At 38.8% G+C, this 22,829-nt stretch overlaps 1 protein-coding gene and 1 long non-coding RNA gene across 3 annotated transcripts in view; one reads left to right on the top strand and one right to left on the bottom strand.

The window, feature by feature from the left end:
• LOC100645034 (putative transcription factor SOX-15) overlaps nucleotides 1–22,829 on the top strand; it is a 69,408-nt gene that overhangs the window by 22,138 nt on the left and 24,441 nt on the right. For both annotated transcript variants that reach the window (XM_012319076.3, XM_012319077.3), the window contains exons 3-4: nucleotides 7,460–7,643; nucleotides 10,075–10,345. In XM_012319076.3, the coding sequence (XP_012174466.2) occupies nucleotides 7,460–7,643; nucleotides 10,075–10,345 (455 nt within the window). The remainder of the gene's footprint in view (nucleotides 1–7,459; nucleotides 7,644–10,074; nucleotides 10,346–22,829) is intronic.
• Nucleotides 19,141–22,391, bottom strand: LOC125385349. Its single transcript, XR_007224472.1, has 3 exons — nucleotides 20,571–22,391; nucleotides 20,323–20,502; nucleotides 19,141–20,256 (listed from the first exon to the last, which is right to left on the bottom strand). It is a non-coding gene; the product is annotated as an uncharacterized LOC125385349 (long non-coding RNA).

Raw genomic sequence — 22,829 nt, 5'->3', positions numbered from 1 at the left:
ACTTTTAAGAAGAAAATTTTCTTCGGACATAGTTCTTTGGCTCTGTAATTACGCTCGAAGAAAAGATCTCCGGCGAGTAGGTAAGGTTAAAGTAACTTTATTAGATTGAAGATGAAGGCTTATGGTTTATGGATGAGTTCGTGGTTAGTAGAATGGAGGAATATTTTGTAAGAAGGAAATTTTGTTTGCAGAAAGTTCTTTGGATTTACAATTACGATAGAAGCAAGTATTTCGTCCGTTAAGTCGTTTTGTTGTGTGAGTATCGATTCGATGAAATTGGATAAACTCTATCTGTATATTAGGTTGAAGGCGAAGCTCTAAAGATTGTGGCTCACTTCGTGGTTGGGAAAATCGGGAAAGATTTTTAAGAAGAAAAGTTTTCGTCGTCTTGGTATTAGCTGGATGATCTTTAGTAAATTAAGTTTAGTAGATTAAGTTAAATTAGTTAGAAGATTAAGAGCGTAATATTTAAATTCAGCGTCGATGGGATGGATGGACTATTTTCTAAAAAGAACAAGTTTTCGTCAAATTAGTATCAGTTGGTTCGGTTAGTTCAACTTCAATCGATAGTAAGTGAAGATTTAGATTTGGAATTGGTAGAATAGAAGAATTGTTTAAAAAAGAAATTATTTTGGAATAAGATGAGTTAGTGTAACCTTCAGTATATTGGTAGTTTAGGTTTAAGGTCTTTAAAGGTAAAGAATTACGCCGAACTTCGACAATGGGGGCACTTTCATGGATAAGAAAATAAAAAGGAAGAATTTAATGATAAAGACGCGTGAGAAGCGACTGATGCTGCTTATTGATATTGTAAAACTTCAGACATCTATCTCGCTTACAAATTAGTCGCGTAGAGAAGTTTTTGTTCCACAATTCTTCTACACACTTCGTGACACGTTTTAAAGACATAATCTTCATTTAATCAAAGCATCTAGAACAAGCGAAACCAAACATCTGCAAATGCAGCGTTAATATACAGATTTTAGGAATAGATTCCCCTAAATGTCTGTTACCAAGTTCAATCCTCTAATAATAGGTATAATACACAATTGTTCAATACAATTACATACAGTCATTAATTCCATTTTATCTCGTTTCGACACCTGTTTCATCGCACGCGCTCTAACAATGCAATGATCTGACACACAAAGAATTCATAGACCATTATAACCACGAAGAGCTGCTGAACTATTTGTTTCTTGTCGGCCGACAAGAGGAATCACCGAGGTATTTAATCAAGAAACTTCATTCAGACGAAATCTCGTGTCAGCCCAGCGAAAGCTGCTATTTGCAATTTAAAAGAACGAAAGTCGTCTGCATATTATAATCACCATTAAAATGTGCGATTCACGTTTACACGGAGGCCTTCGACGACACCGACAGGATTAATATTTCCGATACGACACAGGCTCATTGCATTTGCAGTTGGAAACTGCTTCCTCTACTCTTGGTACAATCACCCTATATGAATCATTAAAGAAACAATGCTGAAGGCAGTGGCGTATCTATCATATGCGTGGGTGGTGCAGCTGCACCGACGCGGCTTGAACCTGAGGAATCTTGACCGTGAGTTTTTGCAGTTTTTCGTTGCTGGCGTACGTCCTACTTGAAATTCAACCTTCTTTTTTACAAGCCTTGGTAATACTTTTAATTATGAGCTTGCTTTATTGTTGCAGTGCTTCTACGTTACTTTCTTTCTTGCTGCAGTAAAATTATTATGTGTACGAGTATTCTCTTCAACTGTGGAATCTTGAACGAATTTGGAAGCTTTTTTTAATTAGATATTTCTCTTTTGTATCATTAATTATGTCACCTTTCTTTCGTTATATATTTTTTCAATTAATCTCGAAACGGTCCCTGATTTTTTTCTATTCTAATTTATAATTACGACGAAGAGGATTTTTATTGCTTTAATTCTGCCGCGTTCCTTGTATCATTTTTGACCGAGTCGGTAGAAAATTGTTCAAACTCGAAAGAAATACGAAAGGATCGTTATTGCGATTGTTATATGTGAAAAGAAGTCGAGGATAATAGTAGAGTTAAGAAAAACTTTCTACAAAATATTTGTATCGAACTTTGAAAACTGCTTATCGAGAGAAAAACATGGTTCGATCGAAAATATAGCTATATAGCTATATATACAAAGAAACCTTGTCCATGTTTCTTGGAACTTTTCTAAGTTTTCGTGCCTGAAGTATCTGGAATCACCTCTGTTTCGAACATTACGAAGAAAGCTAAAAACTTACAGAAATAGTCGTACATAGTTATATCATATAGAAAATACATAAAAACGAATGACTTTATTATCACGGATTTAATAGTTACACCTTGCTTTTGTGATATACGAGGCACCTTGGCAGCTTTGAAATTGACCCGTGGGAAATAAATTTTATTTAGATATTGAACATCTGTTCAGTGGATATTGAGACAAGAATCGTGTAGATAGTGTACGCTTAGCTTAATCGTATAGAAATGTAGCGTAATTTTAGCGTGTTATTTATGTCTTTTAACTAGCTGTTGAAGAAGGAAACACTTTACACAATCAAAGGCGAAATATATTCATTATTGAGCAATAATTTATTTTTTTTACGCATCGTTCATTCGTCAGATTTGTAGGGCTACCGAAGAGAAATCCCGTTGCACATATTTTTATAAATCATACCAAGAAAAGGAACATAATTAAACAGGAGAAGAATAAATAAGGTTTCGAATAGATATTCTACATTTTCATCGTAAAATTATGTGTACTGCGAACGAGGATTAAAGAAAGAAAAAGACAGAAGAGTAATTTATTATCATTCTCATATCACTAAAACTGTCTTCTTATTTGCTTTTTTAATTAGAAAAATATTTTTACCATCCTGTCGAACATTTCAAAAATGTTTTTTTCCAACATTGGTCGTACTGTTTCTTACATAACTTCGTGGATTTATTACTCATTTTTAAAAGGCTTATATCTTTACACTTAGTAGGTTGTTCACTGTTCACCTTTGCGACACCGTTCAACACATTGTTTCACCTTGGCCATAAAAATATCCAACCATCTGAATATTTCGTATTCTGCACAAAATACAAAAACAAAGATACAACTCTTCAGTCACCAAAGTGACATCGTGACAAAAGAATCGACGAAATTGTTGGATCCGTGTCATGAACTAACTTCAAAATTTCTTTCTTCGGAAAACAAAAAATGACTGAAAATAAGAGAACAAGGAGAAAGATACGAATAGAGTGAAAATAAGACCTCGGTCGTTGACTTGGCGTCCCACGCCAAAATGACCCCTCTCCGGGACATCGATCGCTGGTCTCCTTGCGACGCGTTATTAAACGACACCTCGTATCGATCTCGTTTATCGATGCTATATGATTCAACCCGTTGGGAACAGTAGCTGCGGCGTGGCGCGCGTTTCGAGCAGAATCAGCCGGGGGAAGCGTGTGCCGTGGCCGAGAGGAATACTAGCAAAAACCGTCTCTACTAGCCGGCGAACTTTATTGAATGAAAATGCCGCTACGTTTTTGCCCCCGTCTCAGCATCTCTCGCGGACCGAATGAAACAATGGCCATTATGTGGAACACACGCGTGTCCATATACATATATGCATGCGCTCACGTATGTATTACGTGCTTTTTTAAATTTATACACAGATGCGAATACATCTAAACACGCATAAGGGACAAACACCGCACATGTGCAGGCAGCTTTAGCGTATCGTATTGTATAAATGAACGAATATCTATTAATACGTATTTATATGTATATAAACATACCTATGTACAGTCGGGAGCAGAAATAAGTGGACAGGTAGTGGAAGTGATTATCGATGAAGTTTAATCGAATTAGTAATAACGTTATATATTTGGTTTATATTTATTATACACCCTTATAGTACGTAGATTAATTAGTAGTGAGTCGGACTCGATAGAAGAATTTTTGTACTCATAGATACGATCAGATTTTCGTTGTTTATAAAACTGCTTGCTTTTCTCCACTTTTGTCTTATTGTATTAAAAACGTAAGATATTAGAATTACAAGAAGATACATTGTTATATAGTGACAAAAATTCCGCTAAAAACAAAATTGTGCATATTTAGTCAGTTAGGTGATACAAAAATTGTATCGAAGAGGAGGGTATATTCTAGCCATTGCTTTAGCTAAGAACCAAACAAAAGGACACTTTTCAATTTGTTTCGCCCCGAGAGGTAGGAATCGTAGAAATCCTGTCGCATGGAACATATTAAAGAGCGAATATTTACATTTCTGCCTAAAGAAACCGTATACGAGGAAACTTCATTGATACCTATTTCTACTACCAATCTACTTATTTCCGTCGCCGACTGTATATAAATGTAGGCACGGCACGGAGACAGCTGTTGCTACTATTATATCCAGCGCGGTCGCATTATGCCTTAAGGACAATCGTGGGAATTCCATTAAGTGGCCTTGAATGGTTCATTCATGTCGATCAACTCTTTTCCTAACGGGGTTGACAGATCAATCGGGCTGCACGGGCACGAGCAACCGATTCACCGGGCATTTCTCTTACCGCAGCGAGTTGCTCTTCAGCCTCGTGGACGGCCACGACGACGAAACAGAGACGCCAAAGTCAATTACCTCGCGTATATACGAATGCCGGCGTGTACGAATCGATCTCTTGTTTTCTTGGCCGACGAGGCGACCGCGCTCTCGTTTGCCCCCGGTATCGAACGGATCGAGAATGGTATTCCAACCGCGTCGTGCGGAACTCGTCCTTGTCTTCGCCCCCTATCCACGGACGAGAGACGGACGCGCCGGACAATCGGAATAATTGACTTTTGCTTTTAATCGGAATATGTATTCCGCGGAGTCAGTTCCAAACGCGGCTACTTTATATCGCGTGACAAAGCCATGATGAAAAAGCTGAACAGTCGGCGTGCGACGCACGATTTGTGATTCGATTATGAGCATGGCTTTTGGCGCGGACAAATTTGTCGGCGTTTCGTCGGGTTTTTTAGCGCGGGAAGGAAGAAACATGATGGATCGAATGTGACTTTGGTGATTGTTAAGCGAGTTTTATAGTCGTCTTCCGTATCTTCGCATGTCTTTTACGGATGATTAATATGTGATACGATGTTGGATATTGGCTATTAGATTGGCTAATATTTATCGATCTTCGTCTTTTCTTTTTCTCGGTTCTTTCGCTTTGCACACATTAGTGATTATTGACTGCGTGTACTTGGATGTTTTCTGGTATGAAATTAGGAAGATGAATGAAAAAATTCAATCTATATAGTTTCCAGCGAAAGGTAAAACGTGAATTGTAAAGAATCGGCGGTGTTTCCTTGCGGCCTCTCGGCACAATTTTTCTTTCATTTTTTCTTCGTTTTTGTTTCTTGTTACATTTACATTTTGTTCTCTGTATGCTTTCATACGACATATGAAGAGCACACGCCAGAATATGAATAAGTTTACTATTTTTCTAGCTTTCACATCGCTCGATGATTAAAAAGAAGTATTTTAATACGAAATAATCGAAGACGATAGATACGCGTAATTAATATTACAATTAATGTTAAGTATCGATATTTGTAAATATACTAATATTCTTAAATGTTGAAGGAGCTGGCCAAGATGCATATTTAATCGCAAAATCAAATGGAAAAACAATTTCTATATGGAATTGGTTGACTCGTTTTTTAAAAACAGCGAGAAGTGTGACTTGTGCTTTTCACACTGTGGACTTCGTATCTTTTCCTTGCGTCAGTCGTTTTTATCTTCGTTTTTACATTTTCCCTTGAGTTACTTTACTTTTTTGTTCCATGTATTTCTTCTGTACTTTGGAACGCACCGCGGTGCATTTAATCAAATTTAGTTATCGCGGCAAAAGAGTTTAGAGGTAGAGATCGAAGAAGGTAATTGGTACAATGTTTAATGAGGAGAGATGCCCGTGGAAAAGATCGGTCGCATTGTTTACCGATAAAGAAAGCCGAGTGAATATTCCTCATTCAGATTCGTGCTGCTTTTGATCCCAAGTTGAGATGGACTCGCGTTTTCTGGAATGAAGTTTTAATTACCGCTTCCTTTGCACTTGTACTCGTTTCTTCCTGGGTCAACACTTCAATTATAATTTAATGACGTGAGAAGTATTATTAATTCATCGAAATTAGCAAGAAATTCGAATCTATAACGCGGTAGCAGGTGCTTCTACAAGGCGTATTATAAGTAGCTGCGATTGCTTTTCTTATTTATTTCTAATACATTATGCTTATTACTGTTTTATTATTAATACGATATATTAACTATTCTTTTATATAGCGTTCTATACGCATAATTGATTCTAAGTTTAAAGTCTCGCATTATACCGTACCCGTGAATCACTGTGCAATTAGAATTCGGAAAGCTAACTGTCGAGTCTAGTGAAAGAAACGAAATTATTCCATAATCCGTAAATTATAAACTATATTCAAGAAAGAAATTAGAGAAATATATTCTACATCGGAGATTCTGTTTGATATGCCTTTATATTTACAGCTTGCAAATACGTCGAATTAATATCTTCAGTTACTACTGTTGATTTACCTCTTTTGCAAAATTCATAAACTCTCTTGATCGAAGCTTTATCATTTTCTCAATCTTTCTCAAATTTGTATTTTTAGAAATAATTTAGAAATGAAAATGACAGTTGACAACAGTAGTTTTGCCAAGAACGAAATAATAAAAGAATAAATCAGAAATGGTAATAATAAAAACTATAGAACATAACCAAACTGAAATGATTTAATAGTTAATAGAAAATAATCTTGATGTTTATGCATTTATGGAGAATTTATGTATACAAAAAATATACATACATACAAAGGTACATAACAAAAAGTACATGAATACGAAATTATTATGCATAAGTACATATATGCATGTATGTAATATGCAAAAATATGTGAAATATATAATAAGCATAGCAAGTAAAGCATCTGTCATATGATATTTAAACGATAAAACAAATCTCGAATCAGGATTTATTTCTCTACTTTTATGCACAAAGATTCAAATTTGCATAAACGTCCGCAGTCTAGTCATAAGAGTAAAAAAAGAATGTAATTTAAATTTTTGTATGCATAGCATTTTTCCATGTATGTTATTGCCTAAGGTACTCTAAAATCAAAATCTATACGACGCTGCATCACACGACCGCGTCGAGTTTTACACGGTCCATAAAAGAAGTTTATCGATCTAAAATAATTCCCGGTCGCTTTCAACATCGAGATTTATCGGAGAAAAGCAGCCTGTATACCGTGATGTGCATGTTCACATGACAAACAAGTCATTCGTTGAAGCGAAACGATACACGACCGCGTTATTTCATCGGTACTATTGCGCGCGAACTCGCACCGGATGCGTAGCGATTTTACCGTTAATCAAAAGCCGCTTGTGTATGTTATAAACGGTACTAATGATTAATAAATTCGCATTTGGATTTATAGGATGCTGGATAATTATGACAGGGGTGAGGTGACACCACCACCGGTCAGCAGTTATGGCGGATCCCCTGGACTCTTGGCACTTCATTCCTCGCTTTATGCGACTCCTACGTCGAGGGCCTACGACATCGAGTCGAACATCGACGGCAACGACAGTTCCATGCCCATTGACACCCAAATCATTTCGGTACGTTTAGGTTCGGTCGATCCAGCACAGACAGGAGAGACCGTTCCTTTGGAAATAGGCTCGCATATTTTTCATTTACGGAACGCTGTTTCACCTCGAACGTGACACGCGCACACCTACGTTCTCACTATTTTATAGCGTTCCTCGGGTTAAGCCGGCTTCACACCACGGTTTATGGTTTGACGCATATGCTAACGTTATAACTGCCAAACCTTAATATTCCTCTAAATATATTACTTGTAAATGATACGTTCGTATATTCACACCAGAAGTTTTAACGTGCACTTAAATATACTGTATCTATGTACATACATGTATAATTAAGATTACAGTAGCATGATGGAAAGAAATGGATATACGTTTATGGTTGGTTTATGACACACCTTCGAAATCGTTAATTTTAATATATCTGAAAAAGTGGATTACAAAAAGTGTACACTATGCACATGCCACTGTGCGTATACAGCACACGTATACTTTAAATACACGTGGCATAGATATTTCCAAACATTTAGCATTATTCATTATTTCATTGAATATTAAACATACGTCATTTAATGACGTATGAATTGCTCGCTAAATATTCGTGTACAACTACCAATGTACGTAAGCGATGTGCGTTTATTAATTAAATAATGCTATATCGATATACATTACGATTTCGTAAAAGCATGACACAGTTGAAAAAACTAGATTTTTCAGCAAGTCGGCTTGAAATAAATCGGTTCAAGTAATTAGTTAATTATTTCACCAGTTAGAAATGGGAAAATTTCTTTGTTCTACAACGTACGTAATGTTCTTTGAGTCAAGACATTGTTCTTGTTAAGGAATTATAACAAGTATATTACTAGAACAATACCTACAGCTCTGTTTTTGAATTAAATTTGCAGATATTTCAAAATTGACATACTTTGTAACGTGTCGTTATCCCGGTAAATCAACGATATGTAATTGCGAATGAAACAATGAATATTTGGCATTCGGGATACAAAGGACGTGTGGAGCTGGCTTTACTCGTAACTCGAAGAGAAATGATACGAAAAGGAAATAGTCTCGACCGTAACCATTCGGAATTGTTTTACCTGTTTTACTCAACCTGAAGTTATAAAAGATGATTTGTATCTATCTACATTTTGTTCGATTGATTTAAACGAAAAAAATTCATATCAGTTACGATTTTTAAAGAAATATTAACAATTTATAATATACGTACGTCGTATATCGATTCGTACAACAATGTATTTGTTACAATAGGAGTTGCACAAAAGTCAAGTCGGTGAACTCCATCGGTATTAGTTATATACTTGATTTCTAAAGAGTTAAGCGGTGATCGTGTATTCTGATATTAGAATTAAGACATTTTCAGAAAATAGAGACTTGAATATTCTTAAATTTCGTATCCATCTCTTATTTATGCTACGTTTCTCTTATTTTTCTGCCTTCTTATGGCGACCTAGCAATTGTAACACAGACATCATATGGTCTCACGAAGGCTCAATATTTATCACCGTATCCTACGTTCATTAAGTTATCAGCCGTTATTATCGCCCGGTTGCGTGCATTATTCATTTTCATTATATTACAATGCCGATTCTAACGAGAGTCTGGCAACCTTTGAACAACAGCTTTTACTCGGCAACAATACCAGGTACACCGCGTTCGAGTGGCGTTCATTAGCTGCCCGATTAATATCTCCCAGTAATTACGTATTAATGGAATCGGAAAATATCGAGCGCGACTTTCACCCGTTTTCGTTAATAAGCGCGTAATTATCGGGAAGAATCGATCCATGGATCATTTTCGTTGATTCTCCGACTGATTGCACGTTCAGATTGAAATCAGGAAATTGTGGTCCTTAACTGAAGAATGGCATAGAGGAGTTGGAATTAAATTTGAAAGGTGGAATTGGTAAACAATAATTTGAAAATTGGCAACCTAAATCCCAAATACGAGCGAGGATCAAGAATCGAGTATCGATAGAATTATTAATTAATAGTCGGCAGATTTTTATGTACATGCATCGAAATTTAAAGTTGCAGGTGTGCAAGATATATACATATGTAAAAATGTATAAAGTATTCAGAATAGCGTAATCGTTGTAATTAGATTTGGAAAATTTAAAAATACACAGAATGCACATAATATTCGTGTAAAATTACGCAAAGTATCAAAATCATAGGATTCGTTATAGTATTTGCTTAATAGATGAAACAAGTCTCTGTATACATTTCCTTTTACCTTCCTCAGCTATATTTATAAAAATACGAACTTACGCAAATATCACAATTATAAAATAGTACAAGTAATATCGGTAATCGAGAATCAATGACTACCGATCCAAGATCGAGAATGAAAGACCACGAGTTGAAGGTTCGATACTGAAGGTTAAAAAATACAAATCGAACATGAAAAATGGGAAATGGATTTTCAGATACCAGGAATGTTGAGCGGTCCAGTGCAACAGCGACTCGAGGACATGTCCTGGCTGGCTTCCGGTCCGTCGCTGGAGTATCAACAAGGCATCTCGCCGATTCCCGCGGGAGTGAAGATGTGCCATCCAGGCAGCACGGCCCAGAGGAGCCTGAAGGAGCAACGGATACGTCGCCCGATGAACGCGTTCATGGTCTGGGCAAAGGTCGAGCGCAAGAAATTGGCCGACGAGAATCCTGATCTCCACAACGCCGATCTCAGCAAGATGCTCGGTAAGTTCACGTTCGACGTTCGGAAAATTTTCTTCTAGCTTCTTGCTTTCGATACATGAAACTCGTCTTTTCCAGACGAATATTTCACGAATTGTATCTCATCGTGAATATATTTAAAACAAAAACATTACGAATAAGTAAAGTTTCAAGTGTTCAAAATTCTTCTAACAATGTCAAGTTTTGACATTTATTTTATTGTTGATAATGAGATAGATTTTATCGAATAATTTTATTGAAGGAAAAATATTACTCATTTAATTCTTGAATGTACGGTGTTGCCATTTGGCAACAAAGGTACCTATATTTTTCAATATACAGACAAATGTTTTCGAATGGATTTATATTACTAAGGTATGAAGTATCAACGTAAGCTGAATAGATAGGCCGTCTGTTTGCAAACTATGCCATTTTTTATTTTATTCTCTTATTATCTTTATAACCTGAGTATTTTAGCCATTAGTTTGTGTCTCTTTTATATATGGAACATTTAGCATTATGCTACGGTATTTTAGAAATTGTGCTATACAACAAGTAAAATAACTAATTATTGCAATTTCTAAATATTTAATTCACTTATATATTCTACATATGTTATAATTTCTTTTCTCAAGTGAAAGATATAAAACACATTAAGCTAATTTTCCAAATTATTTTTCTATAATTTTCTATATGAAATAGCAACAAAGTGTTTTTTTTATATTTGAAAATTCGCGCATTTAAAGCCTTTCAATATTTTAACAATTACTAATTTTCTATAAGGCTTTATCGGCGCTCATAGTATGTGGGCGCCAAGATATTCAAGTTTTCATTTTTAGCAAACAATTTCTCGTATCTCTTTTTAATTATAAGAATAAAACTGTTTCGCGTAGGAAATCGTTAAAGACTCGATTGAATTCGATGAATCATTAGATATAATAATAAATCATTAAATTGGTATTAATTCGTTTGAGAACATTCTGAAACATATAGAGAAAGAATTTAGAAAGGCGTTGCCTTTGTATCGAACGTTCCAATCCTTCCTGCATACCGCAATAAAGGCATAATTAATTACTTTCGAGATAACGGATCAAAGAGAAAAGTTGAAATCACAATCTCATAGATTATACGCGTATAAACAAATAAATAAACAAATAAACTCGGACAGAAAGCCGCTGATATTTCCATTGTTCGACTTGACGATCGAATGACGCTTAATAAAGTGGGTTAATGAATTATTAATAAAGCGAAGAAGCGCGTTCCGAATAAAGACAGAAGCGTCAACGAAGCTGTAGAAAAACCTTTTTCACTTGGGAAGGGGTCTTATTCCCAGACAGTTCTGGGAATAAGAAAGTCGGAAAAGTCTCTTCGTGTGCCGCTGTTATTATTAATTTAATTACTCGTCACGTGTTCAACGCGAATGGAGGTACGAACTGGCAGAGAAAACGCAGGCGATAATCGCGAATTTTCTTTGTCACGAAAAGTTTTCGTTTACTTCCGTTTATTTTATTAAAAGGCACCTTCGTTTCAAATGAAAAATATATGTATATTATAAATCATTCAACGAAAAAATGCAAGATAATTACAAACAGGGAAAAGAAGTGAAAGTTCAATGAAAATATATTGTAAAATTACAAGTGTACCAATTACAAATATAGTGGTACTATCAAAGAAATTGATGTTAGCTTTCATCACATACGAATTCATGAAAGTATTCGAATACTTGTAGACATTTTTTAATATATCGTGAATATATCATAAATATGTTGCCTGTCCTATACGAAAAATTCTTAAATTTCGTTACCATTGTTGCGAGACACGACTATCGTGATTATATTGTTATAATTTGAAACAAATATTAACATGTACATAAAAGATCTTTACATTACATTTCGCAAACATTACGAAAGTGCTTAAACGTTACATTAATAAATTTCAATATTCTCGATATCTAATTCTCGGTATCATATCTAATTCTTAACGGGTATGTGCTATGAATGTTGCATGCCAATTTGTTAACGAATATATGTTTACAATGAATCTCGTAATTTCTATTTACATTTCCAGATTAGTTACGCCCTTTACCGATATAATCATCATATGTCACTGCAGCGTTAAATTTGAAATCTTTTATGTAACAGATAATATGTATGCAATAGTAGATTTTATCTACTTTCGTGATTCACTATATATACATATGTATAGATCCACATTAGCGATTGGTAGTTTTAATGTTAAACGTAAAACACTTTTTCCTTATTTTGTATTTCATACATTTTCGTGGGTACTGCAATAACAAATAAATCTAAGATAACAATAAACACGCGATAAATACATATTAACAAATTAACTTGTAGTGGTAAAAAGTGTAGTAACATCTAAAAACGATAATGAAATTGTAATAGCAACTGTAAGTTGGATAAAGATCGAGGTTCTACGTCTTTATTCATATTCCGGTGGCTGATTTAATTAAACTTAGTGAAGGAACACGAGTTCGAGTCAAATCCTTGGGGTCGGCTATTTCCCTTGGTCGTAAGTACGCAGTTTTATGCCCATCGGAGAAAATTACAAAGATATCGAGTAGCGCAATTTAATACGTCGTAAATTCACCGTTGCGACTCGACGCATGCTCGCTTCCTTACGTAGGTGCCAACGTAGTGCATTAATATTAAAAGGCATATGCGCGATTGGAAGTCAAGAGGTTGTACCTTCCATCGTCGTCGCTATTTTTCGATTAAAGCTTCTCCTCGAAAACAAACGACACGCGTGTCTTGATGCTTTCCGCCAACAACTTGTTTAAAACTTGAATTACAAACGTGGAATGAATAATTTACCTTCGCTATCCGAGAATCTATAAAGCGTTAAGGTTGCTTTTACGCTGTTTGTTACAAAATGATTTCTATTGATTCTCTCTTCAATCGTTACTCGCGATGAATGTATAAAAGATACAACTTTTTTTTTAATCATTGCGATCCTTTTATATCGATAAGTAACGCACGTGTCTAGTAGAAAAGATAATTCATTTATTTTTGCTCATTTCTTTCTCGTGTTTTAATATAAAATTATATTTCTAATTTACTTGCTGACACTCGTTAATATAATATTCGCTAATAGATCTTTGGTAAAATCCTAGGGGAACGTGTAATTTACATTCCCTCTATAGCGTGAGCTGTTGATAGGTGTTAATGTCACTTCACAACTTAGAATTCAAAATCTTTTACAGTCGTGTATGTTTACTGATTTTAGTACAGACGTACAAATTGCACTTTTATGCATAAAGACTGTCTTGTACGGTTGCCTTAACATATTTATTTACGATATTTCATACGGTTATTCTTTGGAAGCCTATTCAATATACGGTACAGTACAATATACGGAATACATTCGTCTGATGCGAGCTTGCAGTAAATTTTTACTGTCCCTTTTATTTAATCGATAACTCGGATATAGGTAAAGCCCGTCTTCTTGATGCTCGCTGCCATAAACATGATTAATTTCGACATTCCACACTTTGCGCTATCAAACACTCGTAACAAATTATTATTGGTTACAAAAATATAAAAGAACAACCGAGTCAGGGACAGTTGTCGAGGACAGCATTTTCATTATGAAGCAATTCATATGATCGAATATGGCTTGGGCAATAAACGTTTAAAGCCCCGATGAAAGCTTTAGGCCATGGTTACAGTGGATGCGTATTCAGACAAAGTGACATTCTGACGAATGAAACACCGCAAGACTACAATGCGTATACTCGTAAAAATCTACATACATATTTGATTACATTGACGTATTAAATTCATCGGAATATCAATTCTGAATACGGATCCAGCGTGACCATAGTTTCGCTCGAATCGCAGTCGCATCGTTCGAAATGCGCTGGTATCCGTACCGCGCCAAAACGTGGCGCGCCTAAAAGAGGGCCGGTGCTGATCGAGAGGGCTTGTCCCGGTACCCAGCAATCTGTCAGCGTCTGCGGCCGCGCGTTATATCGTGGGTAGGTACACCTTGAATTATCGGCAATTGGCATCCGCAACGTTACAGGCATTCGAACGAGCGTCGTGCAGAAAATTGTAAACTCCGCTCGTGTGTAAGCCACCTACCCGCGCCCGTTTCACCACGGCCATTCGCGCGTGTCTTCGTACGCGGCACACGCGTCTCCTCTTCTTCCACCCCTCCATCAACCGCTCCTTTTTCTTCGTCTCGATCCTCCATCCCTATCAATTTCTTCTGCCTCTTTATCTCTTTCTTCTCTCTTCGCCGTTACTCTCCCTCTTTCCCTCTTTTCTATCATTTCACGCGCGAGAGAAACGCGTAAATCAGCTGCATGTCGTGGCGCGCGCCAAGCTTATCTTTGTCGCGCGCGCGCGCGCGCGCCCGCAGAACCAAGGAAAACCCTGTGGTGGAGAGTCGGAGCCGATCGATCGATCGAACATTAGGCGCGCGATGTTATTGGCATGACGCGGCTTCGATTACTATGCGCGTCGAGTGTTTGCCGCCCCCACTTTTCCTCGTCTTTTTTTCCAGACATCCTACATATTCATGCGCGCGTGCTGTGTGTCGATCCGTCCGTCTGTCCGTCCATCCGTTAGCCCATCCGTACCCCAGCACGGAGCCGTGGTTTGCGCGAGCGAGCCTGTTTTATGTCCGAGTTATGCACGTGGACGCGCGTCCTCCTCCTCCTTTTGCTTCTTCTTCGTCGTCTTCTTCGTCTTCTTCTTCTTCGCCTCTTCTTCCTCATATTGTTGCTCCTTCTGGCCAAAGTGTGTGCGTACGTATTCCTCGAGGATACACGAGCGCACGCGTCCCGACGGGCGCACACCGGCTCACCTACCGCGGCCCTACGCCGTGTTTTCTTCTGTAGTTGGCGAGAAGCAGCCGATAGAGGGGCGCGTTCCTATGTACTCGCGTACACACACGTCCATCGTGCATCTGTGTGGGCCTTATATCCGGTGGAACGCGTGCCCGCGCATCTTTATTAATCATTCCCTAACCGTTAACCCCTCTTTACCGCTCGTATGTCAACAGTGGAAATCGACGCGACCGCGCCGAGTCGCCTCGTTTCGAGATTCACCGATGGAATTTCAAGAAGTCGCTGACACCTCCTTCGCCAAGGATTATGTGCAGGGGGTTGGTGGACGGTAGCCACGTCAGAGTCACGGGGTTACAGTTCAGAAGGTTTCTTTTCCTTGTTTCATTAGGAGAATGATGGTTCATGAATTAAATAGCGTAGGAGAAAAATGAATAGATGAAAGGTGAATGTATTCGGTAGACCGTGGCGGAGTATTTGTTGAATTTTTGAAGATTTATTGGATTTTTGGGATTAATATATAATAAAGAGTAGGTATAGAGTTATGATGATGATACCATATGGTCTGAAATTGTTAAACGATATTATGTATGACAGGATGCAATGTGTTATTACACATTTCCTCTGAAATGTTACAAAATGATTGAATACGCGTAAACAAAAAGATAGGTACTACTACAAGAACAAGGGTAAAACAAACGCGCAATTTTAACTTAAGGACAAAATCATTTTTATGAGAGACATTTTTGGTAATTGAACTAACGTATCTTTGAACGAGCAGCATATGTAGATCCAAGTAAGGAATGAATGAAACAATTCTCTTTATGATTACTAATTGTCCAGATTAATGAAATAAAGCATAATCACATTTACAAACATAAGAAAATCAAATAACGGAACGGGAAAATAATTGGAACGATAATTTTGGATTGTATTATAATGTGTGATTTTCGCGAATCGTTATACATACGCGCTTCACGTGACTTGTTATGAAAGATTCTGCCATTTCCTTATCCGTTCCCCAAGATAACGTTATAAGTATATACAGGACACATTTTCACTTTCTATGATAAAACTAATTTATTAAGGAATAAAAACTCAGGGAAATACGTACAAGCAAAAACTAACTCCTACTTCGTCGACAATCACCGTCGAATGTTTTCAAGGCGAAATCCACCTAATCGTCCCTGCACGAGAGACAGACAAGAAAGCCCGTCGTTTTCTACGTATCCACCGGTATACGGTCGAATACTTTGTACCTGAGTCAACGAAGATCTACTTTCATCGCTGCTTGCGAAATTGTTCGGCTACGTAGGAGTTTCACGGGAGGAAGCGTGTTCGATTGTAGTACGTAACCTCCACTCCCATCGATGCTCTTTACTCCGCCATCAATCTCGACCGTCCCGATTATGACGGAATAAACGCGTCGACCTAATCGACCGCTTCTAGCTCGTCCATCATCATCATCATTACCGTCATCGTCCACGCTACGAATATCATTGTCAATCGTAAAAACCCTCGGGAGTCTCTTTTCCAAGAGATACTTTTTTATCCATCCGGCGGCAGAAGTATCCCCCCAAAAAAGAGAACTTCAGCTCCGTTTCACGGAGATGCAGGTAGAGCCACTTGGGAGATCCCGCGGGAGATACCGGCTCCCGGTAAACTCCATAATTCAGGAATCGGTGTACACCGACCATAAATTTCGCCTGGTGCCACGGGCGTTAATCTTCGTTAATTCTATCGTTAATCAGTCACGGGGTTTACCGGCTTACCGAGGGAAGAAGAAGAGAGAAGAATGCGAGTAAAGGAGCTAAACGAAAGTAAGAGGATGAAATAATAGATTTAGATTTTAGTTTTATTAAAAATAGATATACCTATATCATTGAAATATTGGCAAGCAGAATAGAACTGAAATAGAATTTCAGAAAGAGTCGGGTTTATTTACTTTTATCCGAACTTCTTACTATCGACAGTACGTTATACATAGAATGTATTTTGGTTTCGCTTGATCTTTGTTCTTCCATCAGGAGAACTTACTTTTTTCTAAAAGGCAGTTTCTCGTGTGGAACAGTAGTTGTTGTTGCATAAACCTTTGCGTTCCATCGCATCGATGAATCAAATTTTCACTAAACCTAAAATAAAATTGTACAGTATCTTTCAAAACAAGACACTCTTACTGTATAAAATTTCGAAAATCGAAAGAAAATTATTGCTTTTATTAATTAGAAAGATTCTCAAACATGCCTTATTCGGAGTCGACGTAGACACGATACAATTTTATATTTTCAAGCCCAATTTACTTTGCTGGTATTGCAAGAATATTATCGATACATTAAACTGTAAATGGTATTTTGGTCTTATCGATATGTACCAGCGACGTCGTCCACGGTAGCACTTCTAGGACAAGGGGAAAGGTGGAACAAAGGGGTTGCCGTACGAACGCGAATCCTTTGGAAAGGGCCGAACGTGCGCATGTTTGTTGCTCGCGCGAGTGGCCGGAGAACGCGAAGAAGGAGAACCACGGCGCGGCGTGTCGTAGACGGCGTCGTTTATACGGGCCGCGCGACGCCACTGTCGCAAGACCACCTACGACAAATGTGGCAGCCTGCAAATAATACCGGGCGTGTTGTACCACCAACGACAGAAGAGATAGAGGCCTCTAACTGCCAGCACGGTATCGTGGTTTAGTGCCTCTGATTACCTGCGCCCCCTCCCTCCACCCCCTTCCGTTCAACTCCTCCCCCGCGATGTGCCAGTCCAAGTGGCCATGCGCTCCGGCTCGCGCTCGCAACAACACCACGCAACAGAAAGTCGCCTCTTCTTCTTCTTTCTTCTCATTCTCCGTTTTCCTTCTTTCTCTCTTTCTCTTTGTCTCGCTTAAACGTATATACACGTCGTTCCTTCTATTTCGTTCTGTTTCGTTGGCAGGATCGTACAAGAGAGAAAGAGAAAAACCTCCTGCCGAACGCGTGAGATTCGCGGCCTGGATAGGCTCTAAACGACGGATCAGGACGTACAGTATCTCACAATAATGGCGCACGGTGGAAGGCACCCGATAAGGTCGGCCTCGTTGCTAGATTTAAGGGACGGCGCGAGCGGCCCGTAGCGAACGTTCCGAACGGCGATTGAGAATTATTGGTCCGTATACGGACCACGCGTGCATGTATATACGTGTGTACATGTGTACGTACGTACTTCTGCGTGCATATGTATGTACGTCGTGATATGTGTATACATATGTACACGGGTGTATGTACGTATTTGCACGTGTTGTGTGTGTGTATTTATAGATATGTATGCGTATATGTATGTACGCGATAGTATATATGTGGTTGGTCGTGGCGGCGCTGCCTTTCGAGAGCGTCATTATTGTACGATGCTGTACGTTCACCGGGCCGATTCGTTCTGTGAATCACGGGCGTCGTTCGCCGTTGCAACGACGAAAAATCGCCGGACAAAAGGCGTTTTCTGTCCGGGGCCGACTCGTTATACTCGGGGCAAACGATCGGTTTTGATAAGCGGCACGGGTGGGCGTACGATGTTCCCTTAATCGTCGGAAACGGGACGGCCTGATTGTTATTGGATTATTTATTCAGTCGTGTTTTGATCGACGGAGACCGTACGATTGACACGATGGCCCGAGGAATCGGTATAATTGCAGGTGAAAGCCAGGGGCCGGGCTAAGAACTCGTTCCCGCGTGATTTGTAGATTTTTTGTCTGCCATTGTAAGCTAAGAATTTCTGTAAAAATTGGCCAGAGTTTATTGGTTCAGTGATTGACTGAGGTGACCCGGTGGTGACGAATAAACGGTTGTGTTAATTACCGCTAGATGACGCTGGTCTTTATCGTAATGCGGCGCAGCCAATCACGATTAAGAACAAATGGCGAGAGTGATAGCGTAATAGGTCCCTGGCGTGGAACCAATCGAGGCGGAAGGAACAAGGTGATGGATTATCAGTAGTTACGATTTTTTGAAATTAAAAAATTGTTTTACGACGGTCGTGAAAGAGATTTCAAAGGAAGATAAGACTTCTGTTGCTTTTATGTTGTACTATGCTTTTGATGTTGAAACAAATGTGCTTAGGAATTTACCTGGAATATAAATATTTCTATATAACGCTAGACAGAAGTCTTTGTGAATAAAACTCGACGAATTGGAAACAACTTGATACACGCTTTGCTTCATCTTATTCCCAAACCATAACGATTTCCGTATTTTAACGAGGCTTCTATGAGAAGCGCTCGAAACCACTTTTGACTTGAACGTAAATCAATAATCGAGTTGTGGTGTCGGTACATTAGATTAGGTAATTGATCTCTTTTTAAAAGAGCAAAACAATAATTTACCTCCTGCAAATCTAATTTACAATTTTAGTTTAGTCCCTACGGTTATTAATAGTTAGCTGTGACTTATTTTAATGGCGCAATTTGTCTATGTGTCAAGAAGTCTAGGTACTTACATATCTAGCATTGAACACAAATAGTTTAGTTAGAATGCAAATAGTTAAAATCATATGATCTCAAATTTCTCTTCAGATGTCGAATATCAGGTAAAAAATATACAAGTCCAATATTAGTACGCGTGTTTTTATACAAAATAATACGATACCTCTACTAAAAAAAAAACATAGTCATTAATACAATTTTCCTCCTTGCTTCTTCTTTTTATTTCCTATGGCTTATGTAGTTTGTACACTGGCTATTATAAAAAATACAGTACAACACAAAAAATGACAAACTTCCCTTTCCACTTCGAATTTATCGTATGCCTGAGTTCCAAGAAGAAAAAGGTGTGATTATTTCTTGGACTGTATTCGACTACTATTTTATCTACCAATTTTACCTATTGAATAAAAAGACGGCCAAGAAGAAGATGGCGAGAGACGTATCCTGCGAATGACTTCTCCAGATTGGCCCACGAAGCGATAACAATCTTAGCGAGAATAATTATCAAGAATCGCCGGAGCGTCGATGACCTTTAGTTGGCAGCGGGCTTGCGAAATAGACTGTAACGAAAAGTTTGCGCGCCGCCGATTGAAATTAACGTGTACGCGTGCGCGCTGGTGATGCGTAAGAATCGTTTGAACTCCACAGCAAAGGCCTACTTTTCTTCCATGTGTACACCTATAAATAAGTACACTTGGAATATACAGATATGTATACATATACATACACATAGTTACAGCTTACGTGTACGTGTACTTAGATACACCTCTTTCTCGATAGCATCCTCCTCCACCTCGTTCGCTAACTTCTTCTTCCTCCTTCTCCTCCGCTTCTCGTCTCGTCTCCTTTGGCTGGTTCTGGAACAATAGCACCTCGGCTACACGGTGGATGAACTTCTGAGGCTAGGAATCGGCTCTGCCCACTCTGTGAATTTCGTTTCCGTAAAAATGGCCATAGAGAAAAGAGGTCGGCCGATCTAAAAGGCAACCTACATCCCGTGCGGCGAGGTAAACGTACTTAAAGTACAGGCCTCGATAATGCATCGTTTTACTACGTCAGGGTCTATTGCTGAAAAATAGAATGTAAATAAGCGTTTTCAAGCGGCCACGGTTAGGATACGGCCCCGTTTGCTCGCTCCCTCGCTCGCTGAAATGTCAAACGTGAATTATTCGTATCGCCAGTACGCCCGATAAAGTTTAGATAAGCCTTCTCATAGAGACCGATCGTCGAACCTGCTGCGTTCGATCGCGAAACCGAGGAAACACGTCCACTTTCAGAGTATTAATTATTTCTACGCTTTCGTACGTATTGTTTCGAATCCGCGGCTCTCTTAATTATAATCCGCGCTAACCGTCGAAGATGATTTACCACGCGTTAACGTACATATCTGCCCGACTTTCTTCCCTTTGTTACTGCACCTGTACCGTGTCCTAGTTCGCTATCGGCGAATGCAAATTATTATCGGCGTCGAATCGGTTCGCGCTACCAGCGGAACCCTTAAACGCGACTCGCGTCTAACCGCCTTTTGGCTTCAAGGAAACTTCTTGATCGTCTCGAGGCCGACATTTTAACGTACGAATAAATATATCCTCGCTAGCTGGCACGAGCACGATTCGTGGCCTCTTACCTCCTCGTAAACAATGCTACGGCGTAGCCGTGCGATAGACTGCCACGGGTACAACTTAATCTCATCGAGATTGAAAAGACCACGGCGCGCGGGCGCGCGCTTTCAGGGTGCAAGAAACGAGAGAAAGGGCAAAGTTTGCCAGCGATAAAGGGCGACGAGGAGAACAGAGGATATCCCGTTCTGTATATTATGCGTTGCACAATGCAAAAGTTTGTCTCTGACCGTTCGAATTGGACGCGAAACATTATTCACCCTCGTCATTCTCTCCTCTCTCATCGTCGGCTGTGCTCGGACTCACCCTGCCAGGAACCCGAGCTTGTTCTGCTCGTTTTCTACGGCGTTGCTCGATTAACCCAAGACAAGATCGGGCTCTGGTACGATCACGAAACTCATTTGTTCCTTTATATCGTCTGCACACTCTCGTTCTCTCTTTTTCTTACTCCGGCCTCTCCGCCGTGCATTACTTACGTCCGTTTAGATCCCTCTACCTGCTGAACCTTGTTTCGTCTATCTAAGTTTAGGATCTTTCGGAGAATATTGCGATTATGCGTTCGTGGAAACTGTTATTGACAGGAACGCGGCGGCGGGACGCGCGATCGTGCCTGACGCAGACACAAATTTCACGCGCCTCTGCGCCTATCCCGTGCAGGCCGCGCTGGAATCTTGAACTTTGGTCGGCCACGGGTAATCTGATTGTCGGACTCGTCGATTTCAGGTTGGTCGAGCCTCGAAGAGGAAACGAGGATCCGAGAGATGAATTTCTCGATATCCGGCTATAGACGTTCATTTCCGCGGAAATATCCGAGTCTTGCTTGCCTGATTTTTACCATTTTTATTCACCCAACTGATCTGGAATTGTGCGATCTCGTTTCGATTGGCTGTTTTAAGGGTTTCCTCTGTTTCTAATACATGTTCTGTATGTTCTTATTACAATTATTGTAGTTTAGCTAGCAGTTAAGGTCATGTAAAATCACGGTAATTTTAAGTACTGTGAGAACACTGTTTCTTAAACAGAGTACTTCAGAGTACTTCAGAAGTATTAGCTGAAATTAGAAATTGCTACATTACTAAACTCGTCTAATAATACCGTAAGGTACTTTTATGCATGGTGAATTTTTCTAAGCAAATATTATTTACAATCATCCATTATCAACATCACAATACCGCCAACCACGATCACCATCGGTTTCTATTACAATTTAGTTGAATTACCATAAAATCATTATCTATTTGATAATTATTACATGTATAACGATAAAATTCTCCAACTTCCATTATAATTATCAGCTAAAAACCGTGATAAATATTAAAAGATTGGAGATAAAGCTTCCCCAAATATTCAATTTATTCAATGCACCGTTCTCTTTTATGGTCTCTTTTCTCCGAATGTTCCTCCCTTCACAAAAAAAAAAGAAATACAACATTAATTTTACGAATTGTAGAAATACAAGACCTAGAATTCGTCATTTTGAGGAATTTGATAATTCCAACGGGAGTCTCAGCGACTGGCTATCAAATCATCGTTTACTTCCCAAAGATCCTTGTAACCACCCGCAACCATCAAGCACGCTCGCAAAAGGACACGAAGCGACGCTAATTGTAAGTTGCGATTCCAAATGAGCCG

The sequence above is a fragment of the Bombus terrestris genome, chromosome 6 (genome assembly GCF_910591885.1).
Source record: "Bombus terrestris chromosome 6, iyBomTerr1.2, whole genome shotgun sequence".
NCBI lineage: Eukaryota > Metazoa > Arthropoda > Insecta > Hymenoptera > Apidae > Bombus > Bombus terrestris.
Note: the sequence above shows the minus strand (reverse complement) of the source record. Positions and strands in the feature narration are given on the sequence as shown.